Source organism: Piliocolobus tephrosceles, chromosome 1, assembly GCF_002776525.5.
Source record: "Piliocolobus tephrosceles isolate RC106 chromosome 1, ASM277652v3, whole genome shotgun sequence".
Classification (NCBI taxonomy): domain Eukaryota; kingdom Metazoa; phylum Chordata; class Mammalia; order Primates; family Cercopithecidae; genus Piliocolobus; species Piliocolobus tephrosceles.
The window spans coordinates 89,436,193-89,462,465 of record NC_045434.1 but is presented as its reverse complement, the minus strand read 5'-3'; the positions used below and the strand labels follow the sequence as shown (position 1 = coordinate 89,462,465).

General features: G+C 43.4%; 1 protein-coding gene across 3 annotated transcripts; it reads left to right on the top strand.

The window, feature by feature from the left end:
• Positions 1–7,933: 7,933 nt before the first annotated feature.
• Positions 7,934–25,780, top strand: TDRKH (tudor and KH domain containing). Of its 3 annotated transcripts, none has more exons than XM_023213743.1 (14): positions 7,934–8,130; positions 15,493–15,641; positions 17,281–17,387; positions 19,084–19,273; positions 19,981–20,120; positions 20,217–20,538; positions 22,657–22,817; positions 22,992–23,164; positions 23,376–23,440; positions 23,718–23,869; positions 24,096–24,197; positions 24,456–24,552; positions 24,758–24,849; positions 25,036–25,780. In XM_023213743.1, exons 2-13 carry the CDS (start codon positions 15,518–15,520, stop codon positions 24,808–24,810), a joined length of 1,686 nt encoding a protein of 561 aa, XP_023069511.1. In that variant the 5' UTR covers positions 7,934–8,130; positions 15,493–15,517; the 3' UTR covers positions 24,811–24,849; positions 25,036–25,780. The 3 variants fall into 3 exon arrangements, with proteins under 3 accessions (XP_023069511.1, XP_023069510.1, XP_023069512.1); XM_023213742.2 differs by having other exon boundaries at positions 7,981–8,105; XM_023213744.1 differs by lacking the exon at positions 19,981–20,120 and having other exon boundaries at positions 7,985–8,105; positions 19,084–19,173.
• Positions 25,781–26,273: the final 493 nt, after the last annotated feature.

Genomic DNA, 26,273 nt, shown 5'->3' with positions numbered 1-26,273 from the left:
CTGCAATGCGGAAGCAGCAATGCTGTTCAGAGAAATCTTCTCTGGGAAGCCCCTGACGCAGTGGGGAACAGATGACTGTCTGGTGCTGGGACATGCTGCTGCCCAAAGTCTCTGAAGTCTCAAAGACTCCAGAACAGAGCTACCCAACAGACATAGAATCTAAGTCACATATGTAATTTCAAATTTTCTAGTAGCTACTACATTAAAAAATCAAAATGAAACAGATACATTTAATTTTAATACTTATTTTATTTAACACAATATACCCAAACTATTATCATTTCAATATATTATCAATACAAAAATCAATCATAAAATATTTAACATTTTTTCATATTAGGTCTTTAAAATCCATGTATTTTTTACACTTATAGTACATCTCAACATTGCAATTCAGTTACTAAATTTTCACCAGAGAAATCTATATTTAGATTTCATACAGGTCACTGTTGAGAAAGTAGATTCACACATCTAAGTTTTTTCAAACATAAAACATTTTCTGATAACTGAATCAAATGTTTTAAATTTTAAATTAAAATTAAATAAATTTAAAATTCCATTCCTCAGCTGTACCACCTACCTTTACAAGCTTCAATAGCCACATGTGGCCAATGGCTACCATATTGGACAGCAGAGCTTCGGACATCACGACCTGGGGCATAGACTAAGGTCTCCTTGGTAGTGGTGGGTGGACAAAGTATCCCTCAAGAAAATATTTAATCTCAAGGAAATGCCTATGGAGTTAGTCCCACCACAGCCCCTTTGTCTCCTTTCACAGCTTTTCCAGAATACTTTTGAGGGGTGAATCACATTCATGTAACAAGCTTACTATGATGAGTACTTCCACAGCTTGTCCAAGCGTTAGCGTGCCAGTCCCTCATCTTACCTGTTGGGAAGACTGCCCTCAGCTCAGCTGTGACAGCACAGGCTGCTGTGTGTGTGCTGATGAGTATGCAAATGCAGCCAAGGACATGAGTGGGTGTTGTGTGCAGAAGTTTTGTGGACCATGTGCAGGGATGTATGGTGCCACATCATGGGGACAATCTAATGGAGGTTCTGCCCAGGGTGGGACAGCAGTTCAAAAAGAAGAACATAACATTTATTGAGGGCCTATTCTATGTCAGTGGCTTTATATATTTTTTCTTATTTAATCCTTACATCAACCCTATAAAGTAGGGAGGCATCTTAGCTGAGGAAACTAAAGGTCAAATAGAGTAAGTGCTCAAGCACGCAGAGCTAGTTAGTAAATAGTAACTAGCTATTTGAGCTCATGGCTGTCAGACTGAAAACTCCCCCTTTCCACCACACTGCCATCCTCACTGCCACGCCCTCATGGCTCTCTCTCCCAGGGCCTTTCAGTTGCAGGACATGACCTGTAAGAAAGGGGAAATTTTCCAACCCATCCACTCTGAACTTTCAGGGGGAGACTGGGCTCAGTTATTGGTCCTCACCTTCTTCATTAACTCGAATGCACCTGATTCAGGAGGTTGGGGTTTTTCTTTGTTTTCACTCTTTCCTCTCTCCGAATGCCCTTACAGCCTTTGCCTCAGGGACTGGTAGAAAGGAGCAGAAATTCCAGGGAGCAAATGGACTGCAGTGAAATGCCCGGCTTCCAGCAAAGGATTCTCTGAAATGGAGGCCTCAGATTTCCTAGTTCTTTTCTGAGTTCTAACCTCAACAACCTCTGAGGTTAGAGAGAGGTTGCACAGATTGGTGGAACAATCTGTGAGCTATTTCAGATTGGAGAAGAATTTGACTCTGCCTACTTTCTGCCCACCCCTGCTTGACAGAACCTTTCTGAGGGTAAAAGGTATTCCATCCTGCCCTCCTTCCACCTCTCTCTCTTCCGTCTCAGACATGGTCTCACCTAAGCTGAGCGAGAACTCTGGACCCAAAGATACTGTGGCACCATCTCAGCACTCCACATTTCGGTCCCCGATACAACCTTTCTCTATTTCCGATTTCTATTTCCTGTGCTGTGCTGGATCCCTGATTCAGGAGATGAGAGCCCAGCTAAGCAATGATCCTCAACTTTTTTGAGTCACAGACCCCTCTGAGAATTCCTGATGTAAGCATGAACAAAAATGTTTGTAAATTGTCCAGTTATTCTGAAGCTATCACAGACTCCACAGAATATAGATTAAGAAATTCTGCTATAAGATGCCACAGGTTGCAGGGGAAACTCTGAGGCCTCAGGCCACCTTTGCTCCCCAGGGTCCAGTAGAGGCAAAGAGAAAAGGCTGAGAAGGACTACAGTTCAAAGTGGATGTTAGCACAGGTAAGAGCAGGTATTAGAATGAGCCCAGCAAGAAAACACACAAAAATGCTCCAGCATTCTCTCCACCCCTGTCCCCTTCTCCCACCAGCACCCATCTGAGGGAGACTTTGGGTGGAACTCTTGCTTTAAGAAGTCAGTACAGTGGTGACTCAGGCTGGAGAGCATCTGAAACCAGGGACTCCTGGGTCCTGTTCCTCCAAATTGTTCATAAGGGGAATTAAGTAGGAAGATAGAGCTGGTTGGTGGTGGTCAGAGAGGCTGAGGAGAATTCTCTCCTAAGGCATCTGCCACAATTCAATCTGGTCTAAAGACTGAATAGTAGCACCAGCATAAGTGAGGACACTGAGGCTCATGCTCCCAGTCACTGCTTTCTGGTTAAGAGGCTTAAGTGGGGAGGAGGGGGGTGACTCCTACGATGGGCAATAGGAGAGATGAGTGCTGTTTTTCAGACTCAAATGGCTGAACGGCACTTGAATGGATCATTCGTATGTTGTACGGGGAGGGAACTCTGTGGGCAGCCAAGGCTCCGGAGCCAGGCTCCTTGTATTTGAGAGCCCCCCTCACTGCCCAGATCCCTAGCTAAGATCTACTTTCCTGCTTCCGTTTATTAAAGGGAACACCTGTTCGCTGAACCCTCTGGGCAACCCAGACCTTATCTTAACTCACTCCACCTAATGCCTCCCACAGCCTGTTCAGAACACCATTCAGGGAAAGAGAATAGACTCTTAGGACTGGAGATGTGAATAAAGAAATTACAGTTCACTCAATCCCAGCATCTCACAATTCAATCTTTCAATCCTGATTTGGGATCTGAGAGGAGAAATGAGATGACAAATCCCAAATGTACAGTGACTTGAGGGTAAGTTTGGCATCAGCTCACTCAAAGTTATTTCTTCTGCTCCCCAACCTCCCTACCCAGCAAGTTAGAATTCAATCTTATTTTTAATAAGATAAAATAAATTTTATTTAAAAATAAGATCATGGTGGCTCACACCTGTAATCCCAGCACTTTGGGATGCTGAGGCAGGTGTATCACCTGAGGTCAGGAGTTCAAAATCAGCCTGGGCAACATGGTGAGACACCATCTCTACTAAAAATACAAAAATTAGCCAGGTGTGGTGGTGTGCACCTATAATCCCAGCTACTGGGGAGGCTGAGACAGGAAGATCACTTGAACCTGGGAGGCAGAGGTTGCAGTGAGCCAAGATCGTGCCACTGCACTCCAGCCTGGATGATAGAGTGAGACTCCATCTCAAAGAAAAAAAAAAAAAAAAAATTCCAGAAAAAAGTGATGCCACCTGGTTTTTCACTACTCTGATTAAGAAATTCCTCCTTTGAGGCTGAGCACACTGGCTCACTCCTGTAATTCCAGCACTTTGGGAGGCTAAGGCAGGCAGATGCCTTGAGCCCAGGAGCTGGAGACCACACTGGGCAACATGGTGAAACCCCATCTCTACTAAGACAAAAGTTAGCCGGGCGTGGTGGTGCATGTCTGTAGTCTCAGCTACTTGGGAGGCTGAGGCAGGAGGATCGCTTGAGCCTGGGAGGTGGAGGTTGCATGAGTAGAGACCATGCCATTGCCTCAAGCCTGGGCAACAGAGCAAGACTCTGTCTTAAAAAAGAAATAAATTCCTCTTGTGGTTTATCTATAAACTGTAACCCCGTTTTCGGACTTCATTTCCTGTTTTTTGCCCATCCCACCTTCACTGGAGCTAGAAGATGGACCCATAAAGTAGGCATGTATTTTTATATAAACACTGGACACATTCTTCCTTGGATTTGAACTACCATTTTGTCCTTTTTAAAGTAAAAATAGCTATGGCAATCAAGGCACTCAAATACCTAGGAATAATTTTAACAAGAAGTATGTAAATTCTACATAATGAAAACTAAAATTCTACTGATGGGGCACCAATGACTTAAATGTATAGGAAGACTCTATATCATACGTTCTCCTTTATATAATCTAAAAATATGTGATTCCAGTCAAAATAACAATAACAGAATAGAAAAGTAAATTATGGTTCAATATAGCCCCACAATATTATACTATACAGTAGTCAAAATGAAGGGACTAAAACTATACACGGGATGACTGAATCTCACAGAAATAATTTGAATAAAGGAAGCCAGACACAAAAGAGTAGATACTGTGATTCTCTTTACATAAAAAGCAAGAACAGGCAAAATTAGTTTATGATATCAGGAGTCAGAAGAGTGGTTGTCCTTGAGAAGAGCAGTGACTGCGAGGGAACACAAAGTGGCTTCTGGGGCACTAGTAATGTTCTGTTTCTTGATTTGCTGCTGGTTACACAAATGTATTTCATTTGTGAAAATTCATCAAGATATATACTTGTCATTTGTGCATTTTTCTGCATGTATATCATAAATTAATTTTTAAAATTCTGGTAAAAAATGTACACAATTTAAAAAATTTTTAAATGATCAATGGAATGAAATGAAAAAAATCCAGAAATAGACCCAAATACATATGGCAATGTGGTATTATAAAGGTGGCATTCAAAAACAATGGAGAAAACATGAGTTATTCAATAAGAAGGATTTGGAAAAAACAGAACAAAGTTGGATCTCTATCTCACACCTTTACACCAAAATAAATTCCAGGTGAATCAAATATTTACATATACAAAGACACTATCAAAGTACTTTTCAAAAAACATAGGAGCTTTAAGAATAATCTTAAGTAGTGGGAGACTTTTCTAAAAATTATATGAAACACAGAAGTTGGCCAGGCGCAGTGGCTCACGCCTGTAATCCCAATACTTTGGGAGGCCAAGGCGGGTGGATCACTTGAGGTCAGGAGTTTGAGACCAGTCTGGCCAACATGGCAAAACTCTGAGTCTGCTAAAAATATAAAAATTACCCAGGTGTGGTGGTACATGCCTGTAATCCCAGCTACTCAGGAGGCTGAAGCACAAGAATCTCTTGAACCTGGGAAGCAGAGGTTACAGTAGGCTGAGATCACGCCACTATACTCTGGCCTGGGTAACAGAATGAGACTCTGTCTCAAAAAAAGAAAGAAAGAAACCCAGAAATTATCAAATAAAATACTGATAAATTCAATTACATAAAAATGTTTAAATTTTGCAAAGAATAATCATAAACAGGCTGAGGGCAGGGGCTCAGGCCTGTAATCCTAGCACTTTGGGAGGCTGAGGCAGGCTGATCACCTGACGTCAGGAGTTGGAAACCAGCCTCAAAATATACAATATACATAGAACAAACTGGGAAAACGGAAAATACTTGTTCTATGTATAAGCAATATACATAGAACAAACTGGGAAAAGGGACTTTTTTTTTTTGAGAGCGAGTCTCGCTCTGTCACCCAGCTTGGAGTGCAGTGGCAATCTAGGCTCACTGCAACCGCCACCTCGCCAGTTCAAGCGATTTTCCTGCCTCAGCCTCCCAAGTAGCTGGGATTGCAGGCGCTTGCCACCACAACAGGCTAAGTTTTGTATTTTTAGTAAAGACCTAGTTTCACCATGTTGGCCAGCTGGTCTCGAACTCCTGACCTCAAGTCATCAGCCTGCCTCAGCCTCCCAAAGTGCTGGGATTACAGGCGTGCGCCACCGCACCTGGCGGGGAAAATACTTTTAACTTATATACAAACAGCAAATATTAAGAAATGACCCTATAACCAATAAAAATATGAACAGAATATAAAAACAGAATTTACAAAAAAATTACCATGTAACTATATTAAAAGATGCTCAACTTTACTTATAAGAGCAATGAAATTTTATCTTGCAATGAGATAGCATTTACACGATCAGATTGTCAAAAATCAAGATGTTTAACAGCACCAGTGTGCTATCAAACAGGTTCTTTTCATACATTGCTGATGGGAGACAAAATTGGTAAAATTTCCAGGGAAGGCAATTTGGTAATACTAACTAAAATCATTTTCAAAAATTGCTTGTGGGATGAAAATTATAAAAATCTTTGTGGGAGGAAGGGAATTTGCCAAATTTTATCTATCCAAATGAAAAAACAATGCACACACTTCTTTAACTTGGCACTTGCATTTCTAAGTATTTATCATACAGATATGCAAGAAGGAAATGAAGTATCCTTGCATATCAATAAAATGTTAAAGGACTGGTTAAATATATCTTCATATGTCCCTCAGGCACACTACGAAACTATCACTATGAGGCAGATATGTATATGCTGCTACGGAAAGATTTCCAGACTGTATCAAAGAAAGTTGCAAAACAGTACGTATGTTATCAACTGGGTTAAACAAAATATATGTGTGTGTGTGTGTGTGTGTATATATATATATATACTTTATATATTACACATATACGCACATTAACTATAGAATATCTTGTGAAAATTTTCACAAGAAACTGGTAACCCTGGTTGCCTTGAAGGAAATATTTATTCACTATAATAACCTTGTTTCTTCTGAATTTTGTGGAATGTAAATGCATTACTTATTCAAAACGCATACACATTTTTATGAAACGCATACACATTAATAGAAAGCAAAACCTGAGGCCCAAAGGCATCTCCCTAATTGACAAAAGATACAACCTTGCGTTCTTTCAGCAAACGTTAATTGCTCATCACCTGCCAGGTATTGTGACGGAAGCTAGTGCGGAAGATCCCCCAATGACCAGGAGCGCCCGACAGCTGTCCCCAGGGTGAGCCCCTAGCGCGGGGCGGGGACAGGGTGGACCGCGTAGGGCGCAGGGTTGGGCTCGCGAGGCTCCCCGCCGCGCGGAGGCGGTAGCAGGACCCAACCGTTCCTAACGGTCCAGGGACCAGGAGAGCGTCTGGAATAAAATCTTCCAAAGCAAACTTCCGCCTGCAGAGACCCGCTCCCTTCCTAGCCCCCACAGAAACGGCCCCCGCCACCCCGCGGCGTAGGACTTCACGCTGTCGCCTCGACTCGTTTCCTCGAATCGCCAGGGAAGGGTGGGCCCCTGGCGCCCCTACGGCCCACTGCCCCCTTACCACTGCGGTCGGAGCTCGGGTCTCACTCTCCTGCCGCTGTTTCGGGCCACATCTTGTGTCCGTGCCTCCGCAGAGGAATAGAAGAGTGGGTCCTCGCTCTCTGCGGCGCACCGCTTGTCCCTTCACCTCCTCTCCATCTACAAAGCTTATTTCATGTTTTCCAAAAAGAAAACGTTTTCTGTGTCTCTTGAGTACTCGTCGCCATATGCGGAGCCAGACTGATCTACACAAAAGATCGCAAGAGAAACAACTAATGGAGCATCGCCCATCTTGAGGCTGCTCTCCCGATGGTCACTGAGTTGTGTTGTGGCACTGTCTTTGTACAAAGACACCAATTTTGTGCGAACGGTGACACGCATGATTCAACACTCTCATGCCTGGGTCCCAGCAGCATGAGCGCCGATTTTCCCCCAAGGGTTAGAAGATAGAAAACTCTTCGGTAATTGGCCTAGAGGTGGTCTGCGAGGTCGCCGGGAAGCTTGTAATTGGCTGTTTAATTCTCAGCAGGTGCGGTCTCAATTAACAACATCTGCTTTTCCTGGATCTAATTGGCTGATAGGGTGGGCCTGCTTTGGATTTCATCCGGGTAATTGGGCAGTGGCTAGCAGCAGCCACGTCGCTCAGGGGCAGCCCGCGGAAGGATTGGTTGTTACGGGAGAAGGCGATTGGTCGGACTGCGAACAGGGTGTTGACTGGTGCTAGCGGGCTGCGGGGGCGGGGAAGTGGCGGCTGAAGCGCCGCAGGCGGGGCTCCCAGTTGCTGTGTGAGTGGGAGGCGGCGGCGGCTGTGGCTGCAGCTGGGGTGAGGCGCGAGGCGGCGCGCTCGACGGCTGACTGGAGCAGCGGTAAAGGCGGGGATGGAGAGCGAAGGTTTGGGGAGTGGGAAAGACTGGGTCATGGGCAATCCTGGCCACTAGGAGATGGAAATGCGGGATCGAGGGAAGGGAGGGGTATGGCGTGCTCCCGGGCGAGGGAAGGATGTGGGGCGCAGGGGCGGGAGTCAGAGCCCTGGGCTGTGAGACGCCGCTCGGGGGCAACTTGACCCGCTGGGAACTCGTAACTATATCGGAGGAAAGTGCTCCGGTCACACGCTTACGCCACAACGGACCCGGTGCAGGAGCGTTTGTGTTTGCCCTGAGTCAGTTCACACTTGTCCACTGGGCCTTTTTGAGACGGAGAGCTGCCATCCATGTATCACTTTGCCTTTAACTTTCCCCAGCTTTTTCTTTAGTTATCGCTAATAGGATGGCTGTTTACAGTCGTCAGAATAATACTTTGGGGTTTTTGTTTTTCCAGTATCCCTCCTTATTCTTTAATGCAGGTATCATCGTGGGGGTTGGCTGGAAACCCCCAGTAGAAAGACTGACTTTTAGACCCTTTCCTTGTTTTGAGAGAAAGGGGTTGACGCTTTTTTTTTCTCCTGAATTTAAAATAAAACGTACCAAGGATGAGAACATTGAGCTGCTTCGATTCAAGCATGTCACCATGTTGTAGGTCCTTGGTAGGTTCTGGTTATGAGGAGATTCTGGCATGAGTTATCTATGCTTTCATGAAGCTAACAATGTGATTTGACTCCTGATCACATCCTATTTGACTCCTGTTATTTTAAATGATAAAGTAAGCCTTAGCAATGCATATCAGATAGTTGTTGGCAATTGTTCAATACAAATGTCAGGAAATTTCAAAGATAGCTTTTACTGAAAACCGTTATCTAACCACATTCCTCACTCAGCAATGATCCTCATCTCCTTCTCTTCTTAGCTTCCCCTAAGAACTGTAGTCTTAAATTCTAGTCTCTTCCTCCTTCCCATTCAATTTTTAAGTAATAAAATCAAACACAAGCTAGCAGTCAGTACTACGCAGTTATCCCCGTTTACATTATATTATTTTCCTTTTCTCTTTAAGAGAAACCTACAACTGAAAGGATATGAAAATTGTGAACAAAACCATAGTGACAGATCAAGTAAATTCTCATTTTTGAGACATCAGCTGATAACTAGCACAAATTCATTTGTAATGTCTGAAGACGGGTTAGTGAAATTTACCTTTTGCTTCAAATAGAAGTCAGCCAAAAAAAGCCACGTCTATAATCTCAGCTACGCCCGATGATTGTGGGAGTTCAAGGCTGCAGTGAGCTATGATCATTCACTGCATTCCAACCTGGGTGACAGACCAAGGCTCTGTCTCTATCCAAACAACAACAAACTCTCCAATTCCTCTGCTTTCCATCTCCATCATTGACACCTGGACTAGTCCCTGATTGGTCTCCTGAGGCTACCGTTGCTGCCTTCAATTCATTCTCCTCACCACGGACACAGATGTTAATCAAGAATGACAAGCATGGCATGTGTGAATGAAGGCATATTGGGGATCCTGTGGAAGCGCATAGCAATGTAACTCAACCCAGTGTAGGGGATCGAGATTGAGGGGCCTTGGCTGCAGAGGCCCCTCGGCACTTGATCTTGATAGTGTCAGAACTGGAAAACAATAGTTCTGCTAGTCCTTTGGGCCTCTGTAAAGAGGTGTGATTATGACTGGCCATCAAAACAGACTTATTTCCCTTACACACTGTATTGTGTAGAAATGACTAATTAGCTGTGTGACCTTAGATCAATCCTTTTCTATCCCTGAGCCGCAGTTTCCCAAATTGAACATTATTAATGGAATCAAATAAGTTCTGTAGTCCCTTCTAGTTATAAAATCTTTTGATTTCTCTGCCCCATAAGCATGAATTATGGCCAGAAAGGTGTTTTAAAAGCAGACAGCATGAAAATACAGATCAAGTTTATTCTTGTTCACAGGGCTAGATTTCAGTTTCCCAAAGCCTTTAAGACCTAAAGACTCCTGCCCGTCAGGATCTTCCATGCCAGACAAGAAACTCCATGAAGGCAGCTGCCAAGTCTGTCTTGACTGTTGTGTCCCCAGTGCCAAGCACACATCAGAACTCGATACTTATTGGCTTGAATAAATGTCCATTTACTGCAGTTCATTCATGTAGTATTGGTTTGCAGAAGGAAAGTGAGTTGTATTTTAATGAGGTGATTTTCAGCTATGCACCATTTAAGAAATAAACCTTAAGGTTCTAGCTCCTTTCAGCTGTCACATTGACCAAGAATTTATACAGTGGTCCCTCCCTTCATTATCTGCAGGGGATTGGTTCCAGGAACCCCGCAGAACCCAAATCCATAGATTCTCATGTCCCTTGTATAAGATGCATAGTATTTGTATATAATATACACACATCTTGCCCTATACTTTTTTTTTTAACCCCTTGAGACAAATTCTCACTCTGTTGCCCAGGATGGAGTGCAGTGGTGCGATCAGTTGACTGCAGCGTCCACCTCCCGGGCTCAAGCCATCCTCCCACCTTGGCCTCCTGAGTAGCTGGGACTACAGGTGTGCATCACCACGCCCAGCTAGTCCTTTGGGCCTCTCTTAATCAATTTTTGTTGTTGTTTTTTCGTAGAAACAGAGTCTCACTGTGTTGCCCAGGCTAATCTTGAATACTTGATCTCAAGCAGTCCTCCCACCTCAGCTTCTCAAAGTGCTGGGATTAACAGGCAAGAGCCACTGTACCCAGCCTGTTTTGGTGTTTGTTTCCTAGACTATGAAGGTTTCCAAGTAGAAATTCTTCTTCCTCCTTCTGTCCCCAACATGCTCAGCACATAAGAAAGAGCTAGCACTATTTAATCAAGACGCATTAATAATGGAGACAAGCTAGGAACCTGAGTGGTCATATAAGAAAATATCTAAGCCTGGCACGGTGGCTCACGCCTTGTAATCCCAGCACTTTGGGAGACCGAGGCAGGGGGATCACGAAGTCAGCAGTTTGAGACCATCCTGGCCAGTATGGTGAAACCCTGTTTCTACTAAAAATACAAAAATTAGGCAGGCGTGGTCGCTGGTGCCTGTAGCCCCAGCTACTCGTTAGGCTGAAGCAGAAGAATCGCTTGAACCCAGGAGGTGGAGGTTGCAGTTAACTGAAATCGTGCCACTGCACTCCAGCCTGGGCAACAGAGCGAGACTCTGTCTCAAAAAACAAAAGAAAGAAAATATCTAAAGTGATCAGGGGACAAAAGAAGTCAAATGCTTTCTAGACACCAAGAATAAACCATCTCAATATAGGAAAGTAGCAGTTTGGGAAGTATGTATTCAAGAATTATTTAAGCCAAAAATCTCCTTTATGAAACAACTTGTTTCCTTTGGTATATACAAAGATGCTTATATAATACCATCCAAATTTTCAGGGTGGTGAAGGGTTTTATTTGCAGCCTATTTAAAAAAAGAGAAGCTAATGTTTATCCAATGAGTTGGAGAAAGAACCTCATAAATGAAAGCAAACAGCCTACATTAAACTCAACCCTTTCTGTCCTACATTCTAGAAAGGTCAGGAGAGAACAGTATTCCCTCAGATTGATAGTCTCTAAAAATGATATACTGAATTTACCGAGTAATGACCCAAAATAGACATCGCACTTGAAAAGAGGTACCCATCCCCCACCCCAGTAGTAAAAGGCGGTTTTATTTTTTGCTCAGGCCGCGAGTTCGGGCAAGAAGGTGGATTAAATTTGTTTAAAACCAGAATATAGAAAAAATAGATTTGGCAAACTTCTGGTAGTTCTCTGAAGAACTTTATTCAGTTCTATTGATCAGTGAAACTCTGAGGCCAGATGCAAATTCTGGTCATCTGTATGACAGTGTAGTAGTCTCCCCTTTTCCGTGGTTTTGCTTTCACTTACCCATAGTCAATACTGGTCCAAAAAGATTAAATGGGAAGTTCCATAAATAAACAATTCTTAAGTTTTAAATTGTGCACCATTCTGACTAGCATGGTGAAATCTCCATCCTGATCCAGATGAGAATCCTGCCTTTGTCCAGCATATCCATGCTGTATGTGCTGCCCGCCTCTTACTCACTTAGTAGCCATCTTGGTTATCAGATTGAAAAAACCTGTAGTTTTCAGTACTCCAAGGCATCCGCTGGGGTTCTTGGAACATATTTCTCAAGGATAAGAGAGGATGACTGTTGTAAGAAACCTACCTCCAGCCTCCCTTACCTGAGTCTATCTGCTCCTCAGTGAGATTTCAGTGCTAGATGTTCTTTCTCTCTTTACTCTTCCTGATTGGCTGTGCTTTCCCTGAAAGCCTAAGTTTTATTCCACAGTAGGTTTTGTATTAGTGAGTATGTTTTTAGCCTTACCAGGATAAAGCCAGTTTTTACCCCCAAGGTGAAATTTTTGTTTATTATAATTATTTGGTTTGAATTTTTGTACCTGGAGGCAAATTATAGCAAAGTTACATTTACTCATTTTTAAGCAAATCTCATTTAAAGCCAGCTTGCTTTATTCTACTTGATTGTAATACCTAGAAATACAGATATTTAGTTTTCAGTTTTTTATTACCTATCTTTAGTTTTTTTAATCTTCAGTGTTTTTTTAACCACCTACAGTACTTTCTATCAGTACTAATTTTGAATTGGATATGTTGATCAAAATAAAGAATAAAAATACAGGTGCTGTTACCCTGAGAGTTTAGGTAAAAAGAAGGGTGGGAAAGGATTTCTAAAATCACTTTACAAGGTTTTTTACACGCAAATAATAACCCAGACTCTGGGTTAGAGATTAGATAACCTCTTCAAGCATGTGTACTCTTCTATAGGATTAATATTTCCTACTTTACAGGGTTATATGACTATTAAATAAAATTATGTAATGTGCCTGGCATAGTAGCTACTCAACACATTTATCTTTTCATTTTTGTGTCTTTAGTGCCACAACAGCATCTAGCACATAGTACTTACTCCAGCTCTTGTGCTGAGAATAAACTGAATGGACAATGGCAAATGTAGGAGCGTCATTAGGCAATGCAGTAATCTAGGGAAAAGATGGTGTTTTAGAGCAGGGTCATAGAACTGCAAAGAGAAAAAGTGGTCAGATTCTGGATAATTTGAAGGTAGAGCAAATAAGATTTGTTGACAGGCTAAGTGTGCAGTGTGAGAGAGAGGATGACTAAGGAAGTAAGAGAATGCAGTCGAGGCGGAGCACGGTGGTTCACCCCTGTAATCTCAGCACTTTGGAAGGCTGAGGTTGGTGGATCACTTGAGCCCAGGAGTTCAAGACCAGCCTGGGCAACATGGTGAAACTCTCTCTCTACAAAAAATACAAAAATTAGCCAGGCATGGTGGCATGCACCTGTAGTCATAGCTACTGGGAGGCTGAGAGGTGGGAGGATTACTTGAGCCCAGAGGTTGTGGCTGCAGTGAGCCATAGTTGCACCACTGCACTCCAGCCTGGCAACAGAGAAAGACCCTGTCTCAAAAAAAAAAAAAAAAAAAGGAATGGCATTTGCTGAGATGGCAAAGATTATGGCAAGGGGGTGAATCGGGAGCTCAGTGTTAAGTTTGAGATGTATATTAGACATCAAATGGAGATCCATGTAGGCAGTTGAGAAAGGTCCTACATGGATCTATTAATTTGGAAGTTATCAGCATATAGATAGGAGTTAAAGCCAGTCTGTGAATGAGACTTGAGATCACCAAGGAAGTGAGGTAGAACAGAGAAGAGGGCAAAGGACAGATCCCTGAGGCACTCCAGTGTTTAGAGGATAGAAAAATGCAAAGAAACCAGCACCTGGGAGACTGATGGAATAGCCAGAAAGGAAAGAGGAAAACCAGGAGGGTGTGCTATGGAGAAAGTGTTTCAGGGAAGAGGGAATCACCAGCTGTGCCAAATACTGTGGGGACATCTGGTGAGATGAGAACTGAGAATCAGTCTTTGGATTGAGCAATGTGAAATCATTGGTGACCCTGATGTGAGCAGTTAGAGTGGATTTAAGAAAAGAACTTGAGGACAGATGTATTGACACTCAAGTTTTCCTTTAAAAGGAAGAAAAGAAATGGGAAGTAGTTGAAGTGAAATCCAGGAAGGGTTTTCTTTAAGAACGGAGAATGTTTGTCTGCTGATGGGACTGTCTAGTAGAAAGGAAAGAAAATGTTAATGCAGAAGAAGCAAGGAGAACTTGTGGAGCAGTGCTTTTATGAAAGACTTCAGTGCTGGGAACAGAGACAGTTCATCTGTGGTCACAGGAGAGAACAGCAAGCATTTAGGCACAGGTGGAGGTAGGTGGGAAAATATGTAGAAGCTTGTAGATATTTTCTCTGAATGCTCTACTTTCTCAGTGAAATAGAAAGCAAGGACCTCAGTTGAGAAAGGTTGGAGGAGGCAGCATGAGAGGTTTGAGTGGAGAGGGATGCTGAGAAACTATGTGGAATAAGGAAATATAATGAGGAACACATTAAAGTTTGCTTGGCAGCAAAATGAAGATACAGTGTCAGAGAGAAACTCAGCACGAACGCCTGTAAGAAGGCCATTACTGTGGTCTAAATAAGATTTGGGCTTCTGAAGCAGGCCAGATGCAGCATTGTTGATGTCATTAACATGTAGGTAGTAATTGAACCCACATATATGGATGAAATGGTCTAAAGAGAGCAGAGTGGCATTAACAATTGATGGCACAGGATGAGAAGCCCAAACTTGGAAGGACCCTCCAGGGAAATAAGAGGAAACCAACAGAAAGAGGGCACAGAAACCAAGGAAAGAGTTTTGTGGAGGGAGTGGCCACCTTCCTGCTACCGCAGAGAGATGGATGAGATAAGGCTCCATGCATGCCCTCTGGGTTGATTATCTGGGAAATTACAGTTTTGGTGATGGAGTAGGGAAGAACCCCATTTCACTGTTCATTAAGGAGTAAATAAATAGAAACCAAAAGTAGAGACAGTAAATGAAGACTGTACTTCCAACAAAGATAAATAGTAAGGCCTTTACTAAGCCTGGAATGGCATTACTTACAGAGGCAGCAGCTTCTGGAAACCCCTGGAGGCATAAAAGGACTTAGATAAGTAATTTTAAATAATTTAATATGAAATCTAGGTATATATATTTTAAATATTTGATTCATTTAGTTTTTTTTTTTTTTTTTTGGTTTGTCTTTTAAAACTGATCAGGGTGGGGAAAGTGAAGTATGCTTCTATTTAATTCTATGTGTACCTAAGCTGACTTTAAAAAAATACCCTGAGCCCTTTTTATATGAAATAAATTTTGAAATTGCTGAAGCTCTTGAAATTGGAAGGTAGGCAGTACTAGTCTTTTCAATAATAATGTGCTCCCATGCCTCTCTGCTATTCATACAAGTATTGGATGAAAGCTCCCTCTTTTCCCTGCTTTGCTTGTTTCAGGATGTAAGTCAGAGTACAGCAGAAAATGTCCACTGAACGAACTTCTTGGACAAGCCTGTCCACCATTCAGAAAATAGCCCTGGGCCTTGGGATCCCAGCCAGTGCAACAATTGCCTATATCCTATACCGCAGGTATAGGGAAAGCAGAGGTATGTGAACCCTATGACTGTGCATGTGAAAATGTTCAGACATGCTCCTGCCTTGTTAAATTGAAAAAAACTCTCTCCTTGCCAGGTATTGTGTGCGTTTTTTGTGGGGTTTTTTGTTTGTTTGTTTGTTTGTTTGTTTGTTTGTTTTTGAGACGGAGTCTTGCTCTGTCGCCCGGGCTGGAGTGCAGTGGCCGGATCTCAGCTCACTGCAAGCTCCGCCTCCCGGGTTCACGCCATTCTCCTGCCTCAGCCTCCCGAGTAGCTGGGACTACAGGCGCCCGCCACCTGGCCCGGCTAGTTTTTTGTATTTTTAGTAGAGACGGGGTTTCACCAGGTTAGCCAGGATGGTCTCGATCTCCTGACCTCGTGATCTGCCCGTCTCGGCCTCCCAAAGTGCTGGGATTACAGGCTTGAGCCATCGCGCCCGGGGGTTTTTTTGAGACAGGGTCTCACTCTGTCACCTAGCCTGGAGTACAGTGGCACAATCTTGGCTCACTGCAGTGTCGACCTCCTGGGCTCAAGCAGTCCTCCCACCTCAGCCTCCAAGTAGCTGGGACCACAGGCATGTACCACACACCTGTATTTTTTGTAGAGATGGGGTTTTGCCGTGTTGCCCAGGCTGGTCTTGAACTCCTGAGCTCAAGCAACCTGCCCACCTCGGCCTCCCAAAATGCTAGGATTACAGGCATGTGCCTCCATGCCTGACTCAGGTATTGTGATTGGCTTTCTGTGAGGAATCTTTGACTACAATTATTTAGTCTTTTTTTTTTTTTTTTTGCTTTGAGATGGAGTCTCACTCTGTCGCCCAACCTGGAGTGCAGTGGAGCAATCTCGGCTCACTGCAAGCTCTGCCTCCTGGGTTCAAGCAATTCTTCTGCCTCAATCACCCTAGTAGCTGGGATTACAGGTGTGCACCACCACTCCTGGCTAATTTTTGTATTTTTAGTAGAGAGCCAGCCAGTAGTAGAACCACCAGCGTGGCTGACCTCAAGTGATCCACCTGCCTTGGCCTCCCAAAGTGCTGAGATTATAGGCGTGAGCCACCACACCTGGCCTAGTCTTTGCTATGTTGTTACATAGCAAAGTAAGCCAGTCTATGAAATGAACTCATAACTCCATTGATGTGTTTTCTTCAGCAACATCAACATAGCAAAGAGTTCTTTTTTAATTTCTATACTCATCTTTTTTCTATATTCCTTTTCTCTAGTTGTTAGTAGAAGGCAGGCACTTACCTCAAAGGCTGGATCTAATAGGACCTAGAGAAATGACTTATGTACATATGAGTCAGGAGAAGTTCTGAGCCTAATGGACCCCTCAGGCAACCTTTGGCCTTCATTCTTCTCCAGTAGTCATGTCTTGGGAGAAGTAATTTGCCCAAACCCCAGCACCTCTTTATTGCAGAGTCTGTTTTTCCCATTTTAGCATCTGAAACAGTGTCCCAGAGAAAATGCCCATCTCTGATCTTTTGGGACCTTCTAATTCCCATTCAGATGCCAATTTTCCTTGTTACTATGGTTGAGATCCTCACTTTATCTCTTGGATCAGTGTCTCTTTGACAGCCAGATTCTGGGGAGGACTGGTAGTTATAATAGCTTTGGGTGTTACCTAAGTCTGATCTGATGAACAATGATCTGTGCAGAAGAGCGGCTGACATTTGTTGGGGAAGATGACATTGAGATAGAGATGCGGGTTCCCCAGGAGGCTGTGAAGCTCATCATTGGCCGGCAAGGAGCCAATATTAAACAGGTAAGTGTCTGAGCAGGCAGTCTGCTTTCCCAAGGATTGATTCTGTTTATTGATTTCTTGTTTCCTTCCACTGACCCCATATCACAAAACATTCCCATACTCTGCGTGTGTGTGTATGTGTGAATATATATATATGTATACACATTTTTTTTTTTTTTGAGATGGAATTTCGTTCTTGTTGTCCAGGCTGCAGTGCAATGGCACGATCTCAGCTCACTGCAACCTCCACCTCCTGGGTTCAAGTGATTCTCCTACCTCAGCCTCCCGAGTAGCTGGGATTACAGGCACTCACCACCATGCCTGGCGAATTTTTGGTATTTTTAGTAGAGATGAGGTTTCATCATGTTGGCCAGGCTGATGTTGAACTCCTGACCTCAGGTGATCCACCTGCCTCGGCCTCCCAGAGTGCTGGGATGGCCCAGCCACTATGTATATTTTTAAAAGAACAATTAGAGGAACTTTTTAGCTAACTAAACTTTTTAGACTTCCCTTCTGGAGAAGAGTACTTCTCCATAGAGAAAGGATGACTTAGTTTGAAATATGGGTTTTTGACTGGGTGATTGTCAGCATGTTATAGCTTGAATTATCCTTTTCTTCTTCTTCTTCTTTCTTCTTTCTTTTTCTTTCTTCCTCTTCTTCTTTCTTCTCCTCCTCCTCCTTCTCCTTCTTCTTCCTTCTTCTTCTTCCTCCTCCTCCTTCTCCTCCTTCTTTTCTTTTTTTTTTTGGAGAGGGAGTCTCGCTGTGTCACTCAGGCTGGAGTGCAGTGGCCGGATCTCAGCTCACTGCAAGCTCCGCCTCCCGGGTTTACACCATTCTCCTGCCTCAGCCTCCCGAGTAGCTGGGACTACAGGGGCCCGCCACTTCACCTGGCTAGTTTTTTGTATTTTTTAGTAGAGACGGGGTTTCACCGTGTTAGCCAGGATGGTCTCGATCTCCTGACCTCGTGATTCGCCCGTCTCTCCTTCTTCTTTTCTTCTTCTTTTTTAGACAGAATCTTGCTCTGTCGCCCAGGCTGGAGTGCAGTGGCGCTATCTCAACTCACTGCAAGCTCCGCCTCCTGGGTTCACGCCATTCTCCTGCCTCAGCCTCTGGAGTAGTTGGGATTACAGGTGCCCATCACCACGCCCCGCTGATTCTTTGTATTGTTAGTAGAGACGGGGTTTCACCATATTAGCCAGGATGGTCTCTATCTCCTGACCTAATGATCCATCCGCCTTGGCCTCCCAAAGTACTGGGATTACAGGTGTGAGCCACCGTGCCTGGCCAAATTATCCTTTTCTACTGTGGAATTAATGAACTCTCATTAATTGACAGTAAATATTGAATGGCTACCTGGTTCTTCTTACCATCTTCCATTGTTCAGCTGAAATGTCAAGAAAACAAACTATTTGATTGTCTAATCCAAATAAAATTAGTGAAGGGAAAGGATTCTAAACACAAAGATAAGTGGGTTTGAATTCACTGCTATTTGGGGTTACATTTGTTGCTAATCTCCTTCCATAAGGTGAGGACTGGTTGTATAGATAGTAACAACTGAGGTTGTATATAAAGTAACTGAGGATTGGTTGTATAGATAGCATTAGCTGATGCCTTTGGCTAACTCTATCTACCTCTAGGGTTTGTTTTAGAGTGTCTGTAGCTGGGCTCAAAAGGGAACTCTTCCAGAATGTACTGCCAAATGTCCTTTTCTTTGCAGCTGCGGAAACAGACAGGTGCTCGGATTGATGTGGACACAGAGGATGCAGGCGATGAGCGAGTGCTGCTTATCAGTGGTTTTCCTGTTCAGGTGTGCAAGGCCAAAGCAGCAATCCATCAGATCCTGACAGAGAATACCCCAGTGTCTGAGCAGCTTTCAGTTCCCCAGAGATCTGTGGGCAGAATCATAGGTACCACTGGATGGCTTCCTCTACTGTTTCCTTTATTCTTTACCTTTGCCTGTCTTTCATACCTTCCCAAGGGTTTTTTCTGGCCTAGTTCCCTTTTACCATGTGAGGGGGGAAAAAGGGACATTGAGACCAGAGGTTTACTGTTTGCAGAACTGGTGGTAAAACCAAACCTGTTTCCCCAAAAAGCTGTGTGATCTGAACCTTACAAATTGATTCTTTATGGGTTCTAGTAGATGTATTATATTTACCTTATAATTGATTTTTAAAGGGAAGCTTGGGATGCTCATGTTATCTCAAGTCTTTTAAGATAGTGCTCTGGAGAGTACCTTTTATGCTTTCCCCTAGAGCATGGCTTAGTGCTACTGTTAGAGGCAGAGAAATGTCCTGTCCTTGATCCAGTGTTCTGACACACCATGTAGCATATCTTATGACCCTGATATAGCCATGCTGAGGGGTCAAAATGAAAATGACATGAAGTTAGCCAAAGTGTAGAGTTTAAATAAAATGGAAAAAACAAAGAATATGGTATTCTCCTTTTCACAGTAATGATTTCAGTAGCTCCTGTTTTCCATTCAACATCTTGAATTTTGTTCACTTTAGAAATGAGAACTGATTCTCTTCTCCTAGTATATGCAAAACAGTGCTTTCTCCAGTAGCTAAGGTTGGCCAGGAGGGAAAGGCAGGTTTTTATGTATTGTTTAATGTAGGGAGAGGCGGCGAGACGATTCGTTCTATCTGTAAGGCCTCTGGAGCTAAAATTACCTGTAACAAAGAATCAGAAGGGACATTACTACTATCAAGACTTATAAAAATCTCAGGAACACAGAAGGAAGTGGCAGCAGCCAAGGCAAGTAGCTAATAGACTTGAATTATACCTGAGCATGAGAAGATCCTTTTACTCTATCCCGGGTCAGAGTATCAGCTTTTCTCTTATTTTCCACAGCATTTGATACTGGAGAAAGTTTCAGAAGATGAAGAACTTCGAAAGAGAATTGCTCATTCTGCAGAAACCAGAGTCCCACGCAAACAACCAATCAGTGTGAGAAGAGAAGACATCACAGAGCCAGGTGGAGCTGGAGAGCCAGGTTTATGGAAAAACACCAGTTCTAGCATGGAGCCAGCTGCACCCCTGGTGACTCCTCCACCCAAAGGAGGAGGCGACATGGCTGTGGTGGTGCCAAAGGAAGGTTCCTGGGAGAAACCTAGTGATGACAGCTTTCAGAAGTCTGGAGCCCAGGCCATCCCAGAGATGTCCATGTTTGAAAGTATGTAACAAAGAGGGAGCCCATTAATCATAGAACATAGAAATACTGGCTTAGACATTGGAGAGATTAGAAGGAATGCTTTCTCAGTCTGTGACCAGCCAGTATAATATGGCTGGGGTCAGGACAGAAGATTCAGTAAGATGTTATGAAGGTGGGATGGAGGTAGAATCCACACCAATAGTTGCTGGACAGTTTGAGGATGTAGATGTTGATCACTGAAAATGAGTTATGCAGGTTTAAGATTCTGCTCCTAATTGCAGGAGAGAACTTGGTGCCTCTTCCACTCTGGAGCAAAGTTGGTGAAAGTCTTCTTCCTTTTCCAAAACCCAACCTGAACCACTTCTTTCTTGAGACAGACTATACTGAGATAAGTTGTCACCAGCAAAAGATAGATACGTGACCTTTATTAACAAAGATGAATTAACCAAGAGGATATTTGTAGTTTATTATTTGCCCCAAAACTTTCTGTGTCTGGGTACCCTCTGAGTAGGCCTATAATTCTTGCCTTCACTGTATGCATTTTTTATGAGCTAGCAGACTTACGTGGTGAGAATGCACAGGAGCTTGGAGGTATAAGTAGACAGGGTGGGAAAGAGAGAGCTCCTTTTGCCATGTTTTACCAGCCTGCTCTGTTATAACCTCTTAGGTTATATCCTTTAATTTCCAACCTTTTAGGTTAGTTTCTGTAGCAGAACAAATGAGTCTGGGATAAAGTCCTAAAAGTACTTCAAATGGTAATTGTTTTGTTTTTGTAACAGCGTAACAAATAACCTAGATTTTCTGCTAAAAAAAAAAAAAAATAGAAAAAGAAAAAGAAATACTGGCTTGGGGCATGGTGGCGCAACCTGTGGTCCCAACTACTTGAGAGGCTGAAATGGGAGAATCACATGAGCCCAGGAGGTCGAAGCTACAGTAAGCTGGGATTACACCGCTGCACTCCAGCCTGGGTGACAGTGAGACCCTGTCTCAAAAAAAAAAAAAAAAAAAGTCAAATTTTTTTTACAAAGAAATACTGGCTTAGATTACCCAAAATAGGAAGCAATAAAAAGTCTTGTTTCATGAATACACTTATGTCTATCATCAGAGATATTCGTTTCTGGTAATAATATTTTACTTGAATTAATACTAAACATAAATATTTTTCTAAATATAAAACAGCTGATGAAAATGGCGAAATGCTGACACAGGAAACAAATGAGTAATACATCAAATAATTGGATTTACCTGATATTGTTTCTCTAGACATACTTTTTTTTTTTTTTTTTGAGACAGAGTCTTCCTCTGTCTCCCAGGCTGGAGTGCAGTGGCACGATCTCGGCTCACTGCAACCTCTGCTTCCCAGATTCAAGCGATTCTCATGTCTCAGCCTCCTGAATAGATGAGACCACAGATGCACACCATCATACCCGACTGATTTTTGTATTTTTCAGTAGAGATGGGGTTTCACCATGTTGGACAGGATGGTCTCAAACTCCTGGCCTCAAATGATCCATCCTCCTTGACTTCCCAAAGTGCTGGGATTACAGGCATGAGCCACCACACCCAGCCTAGACATACTTTATCAACAAGTAAAATTCTCAGCCAGATTTTATATTGCCTGTTTCATTATTGTTTTTAAAAATCATCACTATTGAAAAAGAAAAGGCTGTGAGCTATCTCTTCTATACATAGGTGCTAGCGTGGGCAAAGAGGACCTGGGTCCCCAAGAAGCTCACAGACTTGTCCAGGGTCACATAAGCAGTCATTGGTAGAATGGGATCTGGAACAGGCCCACGTCCGTCGCTGTCCATGTAAAGGTTGCTGTCCACATATCTTTTTACTGATCCGTGCTTCAGCTAGCATATGGAGATTTACCTTCTTTATAATTGGTGACTGATTTGAATACGTAGCACATGACAAAGAATGTAAGCTGTTATTACTCAGTTACATGGAAAGGTACAAAGGATAGCTTTGTATCTTTCTTTAGGATATTCTTGTTTGATTCAGCCAGTTGCCTCTCCTGCCATTTTAAAGTGGTAAGAGCCATTGGTATTTGTACCTCTCACTGCCCTGATGTAGTCTCTTCATTCCAACCAGAGAGGGGTCCGATGTGGCCACCATCCTTATCTCTGTGTTTAGTCCCCAGTCCTGACTTTAGTTTCCATGCTGATGAGTACCTAGAAGTCTACGTCTCTGCTTCTGAACACCCTAACCACTTCTGGATCCAGATCATTGGCTCCCGCAGCCTGCAATTGGATAAGCTTGTCAATGAGATGACCCAGCACTATGAGAATAGTGTGGTGAGTTGCCCTAGGGACAGGGCTGGGGTTTAATGAAAAGAAGGCAGATCTTTTCCATTGTACTCTCTTCCTTTCCCTGTGGAGTAACTACTTGTTCTTTCTTCCACCTGTGATTCTGTTTATGAGCCTACCAGTTTGTAACTCTGCTTTTCTTCTCCTCCTCCCCACATATAGCCTGAAGACTTGACTGTGCACGTAGGAGACATTGTAGCAGCACCTTTACCTACAAATGGTTCCTGGTATCGAGCCAGGGTCCTCGGCACCTTGGAGAATGGGAACTTGGACCTCTACTTTGTTGACTTTGGAGATAATGGAGACTGTCCACTGAAGGACCTCAGGGGTCTCAGGTCAGTGCTGAGGTCAACTCAATCCCAACTACTGACTCAGTTCTGGCCATAGGGTGGTGAGCTGTTGGCAGTTGTCAGGGGGATTTGGAAGGGAACCTGTTTACAGAGAGCAGATGGTTATCATCTCATGTTAATTGGTTCTTTCTAAAAGCAGCAATATAAGAAGATGTTTCTGGCCCCAGGATTCTAATTTTAGTTTCTTTTACTTCAGGAGTGACTTCCTAAGCCTTCCATTTCAAGCAATAGAATGTAGTCTGGCACGGATCGCTCCCTCAGGTAAATTGGTCATGCCACCTTTTGAGCTTACCTCCAAATAGAATAACTTTCATACAGTTCATTGGAAGGAATTCTCACATTCCCAGGCTTTTTGAATTCTGGGGCGTCAGGTGCCTTTTCCTCACCAACACTAGCAGCAGCCAGAAACTTGCCTGGCAGACCCAACCTGACCAGAGAAGACACAGGTGCCTTCCTGAGTAGAAAAGGGTAATTCCAGCTTCCTTCCAGGGTATAATCCCCTCCCCTATCAGCAGTAACCCCTACAATCTTTTGCCAGGTGACCAATGGGAAGAGGAAGCTTTGGATGAGTTTGATAGACTCACTCATTGTGCTGACTGGAAGCCTCTGGTGGCCAAAATCTCTAGCTATGTCCAGACTGGGATCTCTACTTGGCCGAAGATCTACTTATATGATACTAGCAATGGGAAGGTAAGACTGGCATTCACTCACTGCTTACCATATCTTCAGTATATTTATGGCCTAATTTACTTTTTCTTTCTCAGAAACTCTTATCTGATATTACTCTTACTTTTAAGATCCTTCTCACCATCTCACCAAAGGAATGTCTTTGAAGTGTCAGTTCTTCTGCCTTGTTTCCTCAAATTTTCCCTTGCTTACTGAGAGAACATCATTCCCTTTTCATTTTTCTTCTCAGAAACTTGATATTGGGCTAGAATTAGTACACAAAGGATACGCAATTGAGCTTCCTGAAGACGAAGAAGAAAAGAGAGCTGTCCCAGACATGTTGAAGGACATGGTGAGCCATTGTAGTTATATAGGGTGCTGCTTCCAGGCAAATCTAGCACATAGACACTAAGGACTTATAGTCCTGATACTGTGTTAGCTTTCCTGAGAATTTTGAGCTCCTCCAGTAGTTGACCAAAGGAGCATTTTGTCCCTCTTGGTAGCCAAATGCAACTGCCTTAACCAGGTCCTATGAGAAGAATGAAAGGGTGGCCTCTTTTTTCCTAAAAGCCAACATGTTCCTCCTTTTTTACTGTTTTCATCCACTCAGGCCACAGAAACAGATGCCTCTCTCAGCACCTTGCTCACTGAGACCAAAAAGAACTCTGGAGAGATAACACATACCCTGTCCTGCCTCAGCTTATCAGGTACAAGCAGTATTTCCTCCCTAGAGCATCTTTGGAGATAAACTTTTCTCATTCAGTCGTTCCAGACTAGGGAGGTTAATTGAAGGCTTGGTTCCTAGTCAGGTCATTGAGCACCAAGAGTTCTGTTTTTCGTTTGAGCCTCGCTGGCAGTGCCTGCTAGAATAGGGCAGTGTCTAACTTTCTCCTTCTTACTTCTCTTCAATAGAAGCTGCTTCCATGTCTGGTGATGATAACCTTGAAGATGACTACTTACTCTGAAGTCTGGGCTTCAGCTTGCTCAGCCATCTGCTTTGCTGTGTAAGTGCAGCTATCATCTTATCTGTAGCAACAGGAAAGTAATGAGGGTGACAGTGGGGCACTTGCTTTGATTCCCTCTTCCCTGTGCCCTGTCTTAATATACTTCTTTGCAGCTGCTTTCCTGCAGCTTAACTTGCTCTCAGATTGAGCACTTTCAAGCTTTTTGTGTATTTCTGTCTTTGGCAGGATTTGGCATGGGAACTGGTGCCTGAAGGAGAGGAGTATATGATAAAGGATCCATGCAGTCCTTCCTTTATTACACATACAGTCTGGCTTGCTGTGGACCAAATTCATGTTCTCCTCCCATTGGACTACCAAAAAATTGGACTACCACACCACAAGTGTGTCTCCCCCATTCCACCTCCTGATCCCTCCCCAACCCTCCAGTGTTTGAATACTGCTGTGTTACTTCCAGGCGATTCAGCGTCAGGCTCAGTCCCTCTACCAGTCATGATACACATTACTGCTAGGCTGTATCCTTTTCGAGGCTGGGAAACAGTCTGGCTTTGGTCATTGGAAGTGATGATTCTGCAGACGTCTGACTCACCTTATCAGGTGACTCTGGTTAAGGAAAGCTTTTGAGTGGTGAACTCAAAGACTCCAGTTTATCAGGAGGCAAAGGCAAAAGTTAGCATAATTATATTTAAAAGCCTCAGGAAGTGGGACGAGAACACTGCCTCCTAGCCTCAATTGCTGATAAGTTATTGGAGACAGCCTTTTGAAAGTGCTTTGGCTATTTCTCTGTAACCTTTAGTTAAAATACAAGTAGAAAGGAGACAGGAGGCTCAGGAAATTTTCTAAATTGCTAGTATAATATCTATATGTATACACACATATACACCCGTGGAGAGAGAGGAAGAGTATACAGTTCTGTTTAAATCATTCAGAGGATTTTTTTGCCGAATAAAGTTCTCAAGACAATTTTCTAAAACCAAATTCTGATTGAATCACAAGGTGGAAGCAGGCTGTGAGCCTAAATCTGGTGAAAACTGCCAACTGCCTCACAGAAAGGCAAGTGTCCCTCCCATATACACATTCATATTCTTTTCCTAAAGTCACTTCAGAAATAACTATTCACTGGCTGGGCATGGTAGCTCACACCTGTAATCCCAGCACTTTGGGAGGCTGAGGCGGGCAGATCACTTGAGGCCAACATGGTGAAACCTCATCTCTGCTAAAAATACAAAAAATTAACCGGGCGTGGTGGTGTGCTACTTGGGAGGCTGAGGCAGGAGAATCACTTGAACCTGGGAGGCAGAGGTTGCAGTGAGCTGAGATCACGCCACTGCACTGTAGCCTGGGCGACACTCTGTCTCAAAAAAAAAAAAAAAAAAAAAGCCGGGCAGGGTGACTCATGCCTGTAATCCTAGCACTTTGGGAGGCTGAGGTGGGCAGATCACGAGGTCAGGAGATCGAGACCATCT

Excerpts from the sequence above, each read along its gene's own strand:
- TDRKH (XM_023213743.1), top strand. The coding sequence starts at position 15,518 with ATGTCCACTGAACGAACTTCTTGGACAAGCCTGTCCACCATTCAGAAA. Across the intron at positions 22,818-22,991 it reads AGCACTATGAGAATAGTGTG|CCTGAAGACTTGACTGTGCA; the intron begins GTGAGTTGCCCT and ends CCCCACATATAG. Across the intron at positions 23,870-24,095 it reads ATGATACTAGCAATGGGAAG|AAACTTGATATTGGGCTAGA; the intron begins GTAAGACTGGCA and ends TTTTCTTCTCAG.